This window comes from Nanorana parkeri, unplaced genomic scaffold (assembly GCF_000935625.1).
Source record: "Nanorana parkeri isolate BGI_ZX_2015 unplaced genomic scaffold, ASM93562v1 scaffold3305, whole genome shotgun sequence".
NCBI classification, from domain to species: Eukaryota; Metazoa; Chordata; class Amphibia; order Anura; family Dicroglossidae; genus Nanorana; species Nanorana parkeri.
This window is the reverse complement of record NW_017309573.1, coordinates 46974-55661: the sequence shown is the minus strand read 5'-3', so window position 1 is coordinate 55661 and position 8688 is coordinate 46974. Positions and strand designations below refer to the sequence as shown.

The following is an 8688-nucleotide window of genomic DNA, read 5'->3' as shown; positions in this document are numbered from 1 at the left end:
GCCCGGTGTCTGGCAGTGACCTGGGCCCGGTGTCTGGCAGTGACCTGGGCCCGGTGTCTGGCAGTGACCTGGGCCCGGTGTCTGGCAGTGACCTGGGCCCGGTGTCTGGCAGTGACCTGGGCCCGGTGTCTGGCAGTGACCTGGGCCCGGTGTCTGGCAGTGACCTGGGCCCGGTGTCTGGCAGTGACCTGGGCCCGGTGTCTGGCAGTGACCTGGGCCCGGTGTCTGGCAGTGACCTGGGCCCGGTGTCTGGCAGTGACCTGGGCCCGGTGTCTGGCAGTGACCTGGGCCCGGTGTCTGGCAGTGACCTGGGCCCGGTGTCTGGCAGTGACCTGGGCCCGGTGTCGAGGTGCCTGTCTGTATCCTGGTACATCAATCAGAGACCTGATCCCAAATCCCCAGTATTGAGGTATGGGACTATATTCTTCTACAGGATACAATACATCCTGTGCTTCCTGCTGAGAGTAGCCCCATCTCCAGACCTCTGTGTGGTCACAGGAATCCCTTCATCAATGTTATAGATCAGCTGACTGATTTCCAAATGGCCTTTGCACTAGCTCTGCAGTAACACATGTTTTTGAGGTTGATGATCTGCATTGTCGTGACGGAACATTCACAATGACATACACATGTAATAATAGAATAGGGATTAGAGCACATTTCCATATTATGGTGATCCCCCCAGCATTGAGGTTACAGTAGCACCCCCTAGACACACAGAAGGAGATGACAGTGACCTTCATATAGAGAATGAGGTGATGTGTGAAGGATTCTGGTGGAAAGACTCGGGAATAGCACGGTCTGGGACATGACCTACATCATGGAAATCCAGAGAAGCCTAACCCTAAGTCACACAGAGGACTGGGAAGGCCAGGACCACTTCATGAGCTGCCAGCTGGGTCTGAGACCTGGGAGACATGGAAGAGATAGTGTTGAATAGAACGGACTGCGAGCTCCTCCATGAGCCCGAACTGTGTGATTGTTACTATTTGTGTCACGGTTCAAATCTCTAACTGTCCATTTCTTGCAGGCCGAACCCGCCTCTGCAAACTAAAGTCATGGCTCTGCTTATGGCTTTGCTCCAGAAGCCTGGGAATAGAGAGCGAGCGGTAAGTAAAAGCATGGATGTGGATGATAGAGGAGTGTCTGGGAATAGAGAGCGAGCGGTAAGTAAAAGCATGGATGTGGATGATAGAGGAGTGTCTGGGAATAGAGAGCGAGCGGTAAGTAAAAGCATGGATGTGGATGATAGAGGAGTGTCTGGGAATAGAGAGCGAGCTGTAAGGGGAACACACAAATGATGGCTGAGTGGTGAGAGAGCCAAAAGTAAAAGAGCCAATCCACAATGGCTGAGTGTCTGAGAACATAGAGAGCGAGTGGTGAGAGCACATGGATAATGGTTGAGAATAGTGAGCGAGTGGTAAGAGAGCACATGGATAATGACTGAGAATAGTGAGCGAGTGGTAAGAGAGCACATGGACAATGGTTGAGAATAGTGAGCGAGTGGTAAGAGAGCACATGGACAATGGTTGAGAATAGTGAGCGAGTGGTAAGAGAGCACATGGACAATGGTTGAGAATAGTGAGCGAGTGGTAAGAGAGCACATGGACAATGGTTGAGAATAGTGAGCGAGTGGTAAGAGAGCACATGGATAATGATTGAGAATAGTGAGCGAGTGGTAAGAGAGCACATGGACAATGGTTGAGAATAGTGAGCGAGTGGTAAGAGAGCACATGGACAATGGTTGAGAATAGTGAGCGAGTGGTAAGAGAGCACATGGACAATGGTTGAGAATAGTGAGCGAGTGGTAAGAGAGCACATGGACAATGGTTGAGAATAGTGAGCGAGTGGTAAGAGAGCACATGGACAATGGTTGAGAATAGTGAGCGAGTGGTAAGAGAGCACATGGACAATGGTTGAGAATAGTGAGCGAGTGGTAAGAGAGCACATGGACAATGGTTGAGAATAGTGAGCGAGTGGTAAGAGAGCACATGGACAATGGTTGAGAATAGTGAGCGAGTGGTAAGAGAGCACATGGATAATGATTGAGAATAGTGAGCGAGTGGTAAGAGAGCACATGGACAATGGTTGAGAATAGTGAGCGAGTGGTAAGAGAGCACATGGACAATGGTTGAGAATAGTGAGCGAGTGGTAAGAGAGCACATGGACAATGGTTGAGAATAGTGAGCGAGTGGTAAGAGAGCACATGGACAATGGTTGAGAATAGTGAGCGAGTGGTAAGAGAGCACATGGACAATGGTTGAGAATAGTGAGCGAGTGGTAAGAGAGCACATGGACAATGGTTGAGAATAGTGAGCGAGTGGTAAGAGAGCACATGGACAATGGTTGAGAATAGTGAGCGAGTGGTAAGAGAGCACATGGATAATGACTGAGAATAGTGAGCGAGTGGTAAGAGAGCACATGGACAATGGTTGAGAATAGTGAGCGAGTGGTAAGAGAGCACATGGATAATGACTGAGAATAGTGAGCGAGTGGTAAGAGAGCACATGGATAATGACTGAGAATAGTGAGCGAGTGGTAAGAGAGCACATGGATAATGACTGAGAATAGTGAGCGAGTGGTAAGAGAGCACATGGATAATGACTGAGAATAGTGAGCGAGTGGTAAGAGAGCACATGGATAATGACTGAGAATAGTGAGCGAGTGGTAAGAGAGCACATGGATAATGACTGAGAATAGTGAGCGAGTGGTAAGAGAGCACATGGATAATGACTGAGAATAGTGAGCGAGTGGTAAGAGAGCACATGGATAATGACTGAGAATAGTGAGCGAGTGGTAAGAGAGCACATGGATAATGACTGAGAATAGTGAGCGAGTGGTAAGAGAGCACATGGATAATGACTGAGAATAGTGAGCGAGTGGTAAGAGAGCACATGGATAATGACTGAGAATAGTGAGCGAGTGGTAAGAGAGCACATGGATAATGACTGAGAATAGTGAGCGAGTGGTAAGAGAGCACATGGATAATGACTGAGAATAGTGAGCGAGTGGTAAGAGAGCACATGGATAATGACTGAGAATAGTGAGCGAGTGGTAAGAGAGCACATGGATAATGACTGAGAATAGTGAGCGAGTGGTAAGAGAGCACATGGATAATGACTGAGAATAGTGAGCGAGTGGTAAGAGAGCACATGGATAATGACTGAGAATAGTGAGCGAGTGGTAAGAGAGCACATGGATAATGACTGAGAATAGTGAGCGAGTGGTAAGAGAGCACATGGATAATGACTGAGAATAGTGAGCGAGTGGTAAGAGAGCACATGGATAATGACTGAGAATAGTGAGCGAGTGGTAAGAGAGCACATGGATAATGACTGAGAATAGTGAGCGAGTGGTAAGAGAGCACATGGATAATGACTGAGAATAGTGAGCGAGTGGTAAGAGAGCACATGGATAATGACTGAGAATAGTGAGCGAGTGGTAAGAGAGCACATGGATAATGACTGAGAATAGTGAGCGAGTGGTAAGAGAGCACATGGATAATGACTGAGAATAGTGAGCGAGTGGTAAGAGAGCACATGGATAATGACTGAGAATAGTGAGCGAGTGGTAAGAGAGCACATGGATAATGACTGAGAATAGTGAGCGAGTGGTAAGAGAGCACATGGATAATGACTGAGAATAGTGAGCGAGTGGTAAGAGAGCACATGGATAATGACTGAGAATAGTGAGCGAGTGGTAAGAGAGCACATGGATAATGACTGAGAATAGTGAGCGAGTGGTAAGAGAGCACATGGATAATGACTGAGAATAGTGAGCGAGTGGTAAGAGAGCACATGGATAATGACTGAGAATAGTGAGCGAGTGGTAAGAGAGCACATGGATAATGACTGAGAATAGTGAGCGAGTGGTAAGAGAGCACATGGATAATGACTGAGAATAGTGAGCGAGTGGTAAGAGAGCACATGGATAATGACTGAGTGTCTGAGAGTGGAAAGTGAGTGTTGACATTTTTAGGGGCACCAGGTGCTCTTTATTACCCCTCCTCTACGCTTTGGCGGTTTAACCCCTGGCAGAGCTCTATGATTGGGTTGGATATTACACAGGAACTCACGTTGAAGTAGGTTATTTGCCCCATTGGCCCTCAGGCAGGGGCACGTTTAGGTGCGTCGATTCCCCTTCTGCTAGGCGATAACTTTAGATACTTCTGAGTTGTTGCAGATGGAACAGAATCTGATCTAGTGACCTTTGTGATTGGCCAGTTATAAGACCCTGCTGGGCGCATAGTACTGCATTCATGATTTATATAGCGCCAACAGTGAGCACAGCGCTGTACAATATAAGGAAGACATTACAGTCACAATACAAGACAAGATGGTAAGGAGGGCCCTGCCCCTGAGGGCTTACAATCTAAAAGGGGAGGGGCCAGTGATACATGAGGAGGGAGCTGTGTGGGGATGAATGGTTGAGGTGGGATCGGCTTCCCTAAGGAGATGAGTCTTAAGGGATCGCCTAAAGGCAGTCAGAGTGGGAGATAGACGGACAGGTTGGGGTAAAGAGTTCCAGAGGATGGGAGAGACTTTAGAGAAGTCCTGGAGGCGAGTATGGGAGGAGTTGATGATGGACCTGGAAAGCAGGAGGTCTTGGGATGAGCGGAGGGGGCGGTTAGGGTGATACTTAGAGACAAGGTTGGAGATATAGCCGGGGGCGGAGCTGTGGATGGCTTTGCAAGTCGTTAATATTTAGAATTTGATCCTACTGGACCCTGACCCTTACTGTGCAGATCTTGGCATTTCCCCGCCTTAGAATGCGATCTTTACTCTCTTGTTATTCTATGCTAATATACTGGAAGCGGGATAGTCGGCAACACTCTGGGAATGGAAAGCCTTTGGTCAGTCAGATGGTAGCTATGTACAAACGTATGTATAAGGCTAGAGGGGGCCCCTTAGGGTTAGGGGGAAGCTATATGGTCTAGATGGGTTCATAGCCAGGATACGCATGAGACTATTGTGTAGAAGTTGCAATGCCCTTTGCTATTGTTTACTATACATTTGTGTCTTGTATTTCTCTTGTTAGATGATCACTGTGCTACAAAGTACATCAATAACTCAAACTTGAAACATTCATGTGCTTAACCCCTTAGTGACACAGCTTCAGAAATTGTTTGAGTTCCTGGGGAGCGGAGCAATTTTGCCATTTTTGCTCTGTGTTTGTTTAACCCTCATTTCCATCTTCCTCATGCATGACACCTACACATATTAGAGACCGTTTTTTAAAGGACAAAATGGGCTTTATTTTGATGTGACAAATGCAGAGAGAAATTCTAATTTATTTCAATCAAAAATAAAAAAAAAAAGGAAAGAAAAATGGAAAAAAAAACCAAACAAATGTTAATTTTTCTCAATAATAAAATGTACATAACGAGTGTCGCTAACAAAGTCCTTCATTATACATTCTTGTATTGGTCCCGATTTATGGGGTATATCATGTGTCTGGGATTTCACTTTATTATAGGAGTTATAAGTCACACAATACAAGGAGTGAAATACAAGTTTGTCTCCCCAGCACTATCTTTTCTTCTCATTTTTTAAAACTTTTTTTTTGAATGGCTGTCACAGCAGTGTGATCCCTGTGTTTAGCTATCGCAGTGCTTACAGGGCCGGGACCCCTAATTCGCTGTTGAGGGTCTGCCTCGGACCCCCGAGGGACCCTGCAACAGCATAAACTCAATGGAGCGTTGGTCCCTCCACGAACCACCTCTCATTGTACATGTGTCAGAAACATAAACAGGATTGGCCGGGATCTGCAATGAAGGAGATTCCCTACTTATTTCACAAATCAACCAATAATTCGAGTTCTTTATTTGCACTAATTTGAGGATGAAATAAAAACAATAATGTGCAAAAATATATATTAACTAAAATCCGTGCAAAATAAATAATTAAAATATAACTGGTGACAATAAAGAATTGGATCAAAATTGTGATAATATTTCAAACTCCCATATGGTTCCTCTACTGATCTTTTATGAGCTTAAGTGTAAAAGATCTACCAAACTCACCTCTCCAGCGTCCAGCACACGAAGGGTGGCTCCGCCCCTAGGGTTTGTCAGAAGTGGGCGTTTGAGATCCTCCTGTTTGTTTATACCATGTTCAATGGCTGAGTATCTGGGAATAGAGAGCGAGTGGTAAGAGAGTGTCTGGGCAATGGCTGAGTGGTAAGAGAGTGTATGGGCAATGGCTGAGTGTCTGGGCAATGGCTGAGTGGTAAGAGAGTGTATGGGCAATGGCTGAGTGTCTGGGAATAGAGAATTAGTGGTAAGAGAGTGTCTGGGAATAGAGAGCGAGTGGTAAGAGAGTGTCTGGGAATAGAGAGCGAGTGGTAAGAGAGTGTCTGGGCAATGGCTGAGTGGTAAGAGAGTGTCTGGGCAATGGCTGAGTGTCTGGGAAGACAATACAAGTGTGTGGTGGCTTCCCTCTATGCCTGTGGGTGGAATGGCAGCTGCTTTTCACTAGCGGTGTATTATGGGTAACTTGCTTGTCTCCTCTTCCAGGAGATGTTGGAATATCTGGGGAAGAAGAATATGAGGCAGTTCATCCATAAGGTGAGAGTGTTGCTGCTCCCTCTGGTACAGAATTCCTGAACATTTCATTCATCTGGAATATTTCCTCCTTGCAGCACATTATTCATGGCTGGTCTGTCCTGGGAGATGAGATGAGCCATTACCTGTATGTCTTGCAATGTCTAAGCCTTGGCCTGCTAGAGGATCGGATGAAGACCCCAGTGGACCCCAATGACGCTGTAAGAACCCCACAAGGAACTGAATAATCCCAGAGATAGGTCAGACATGTTACCCTGGGATGATGTACTTGTGTCGTTTCTTTTATGTCTCACTAGCACATTGAACGATAGAAGACAGATTCATGTAAACGCACGGAACACAAGTTCTGAAAGATGAAGTAAAGCAACAGAAAACAATTCTCCAGCAAGTGCCTCGTTATCAGTGTGAGCCGTATTTCCCACACCTCTTCCGGCATTTCCCACACCTCTTCCGGCACTTCCCACACCTCTTCCGGCACTTGCCACACCTCTTCCGGCACTTGCCACACCTCTTCCGGCACTTGCCACACCTCTTCCGGCACTTGCCACACCTCTTCCGGCACTTCCCACACCTCTTCCGGCACTTCCCACACCTCTTCCGGCACTTCCCACACCTCTTCCGGCACTTCCCACACCTCTTCCGGCACTTGCCACACCTCTTCCGGCATTTCCCGACCCTCATCCATCAGTTTCCAGCTCTCATCCAGTACTTCCCAGCCTTCTTCCAGTGGTTCCTACCTCTTATCTAGTAGTTCTCAACACTCTTTCAGTATTTCCCTGTTCTCGTCCAGCAGTTCCCAGCTGTCTCCAATCATGTTCCAGCTGTCATCCAGTAATGTTCCGCTCTCATTCAGTAGTTCCCAGCTCTCATTCGGCACTTCCCCGCTCTCATTCGGCACTTCCCATCTCTCATTCGGCACTTCCCATGGCTCAGTGTCAGGCACATCATGTTTTTGTGGCGATCATACAAGGTGGTACATGGTCCCATGGAGGCTCAGTGTCAGGCACATCATGTTTTTGTGGCGATCATACAAGGTGGTACATGGTCCCATGGAGGCTCAGTGTCAGGCACATCATGTTTTTGTGGCGATCATACAAGGTGGTACATGGTCCCATGGAGGCTCAGTGTCAGGCACATCATGTTTTTGTGGCGATCATACAAGGTGGTACATGGTCCCATGGAGGCTCAGTGTCAGGCACATCTTGTTTTTGTGGCGATCATACAAGGTGGTACATGGTCCCATGGAGGCTCAGTGTCAGGCACATCTTGTTTTTGTGGCGATCATACAAGGTGATACATGGTCCCATGGAGGCTCAGTGTCAGGCACATCTTGTTTTTGTGGCGATCATACAAGGTGGTACATGGTCCCATGGAGGCTCAGTGTCAGGCACATCTTGTTTTTGTGGTGATCATACAAGGTGGTACATGGTCCCATGGAGGCCCGGGGTGTCGGCTAAATCTTGGTATGGTGAAGATCGTACAGTGTTACAAAGTCCCATGAAGGCCAGGTCTCAGGTGGCTGTATTTTTTGGTCTCTCCAGCTGATTGGTGTATGTTGTACCCTTCCTAATTCCTCTCTTTTAGGGGCAGCGTCAACAGCTCCAGAACCTTCGACTCTCAGCGTTTCCAAATGAGGGGGATGAAGAAGGTCACATGTCCACTGAGAAACGACGTTCACTTTGTGCCAAGGAATTCCGCAAGCTTGGCTTCACAGTAAGTAGTGACCCTATGTAGAGTACGGAGGGAAATCTGTCCAAACCTGTCCTTAGCATCTCTTTCAACCTGAGTTGTCACCGCCAATTACTGATAATACTTACATTGGTTGGTGATTGATCACTAAGGTATGACCTCATGTCCATCGTGGGGAGGCACAGGGCATATCACATGTTCCCCTATACCTTGGAGATACGGAAATTTGATTGAGCAGGAGAAGGAAGTCCCGCTGAATATAGTTAAGTCATCAGAGGACACCTAGCATTGGGTGGGGGGGTCTCAGGTGTACAGCAATATGACAGGTATGTACCGAAGGGTGTCTGGCACAGGGAGGGGGGTCTCAGGTGTACATTAATATGACAGGTGTGTACCAAAGGAAATCCAGCATAGGTTGGGGGGGAGTCTCACCTGTG

General features: G+C 47.2%; 1 protein-coding gene across 1 annotated transcript in view; it reads left to right on the top strand.

Annotated features, from left to right (window-relative positions):
* The first annotated feature begins 1026 nt into the window (after positions 1 to 1026).
* The window catches only part of LOC108803024 (engulfment and cell motility protein 3-like), a 24803-nt gene continuing 17141 nt past the window's right edge, over positions 1027 to 8688 (top strand). Inside the window, exons 1-4 of the mRNA XM_018574872.1 lie at positions 1027 to 1109; positions 6515 to 6565; positions 6640 to 6762; positions 8147 to 8275. Coding sequence (XP_018430374.1) covers positions 1059 to 1109; positions 6515 to 6565; positions 6640 to 6762; positions 8147 to 8275 — 354 coding nt within the window. The 5' untranslated portion in view covers positions 1027 to 1058. The remainder of the gene's footprint in view (positions 1110 to 6514; positions 6566 to 6639; positions 6763 to 8146; positions 8276 to 8688) is intronic.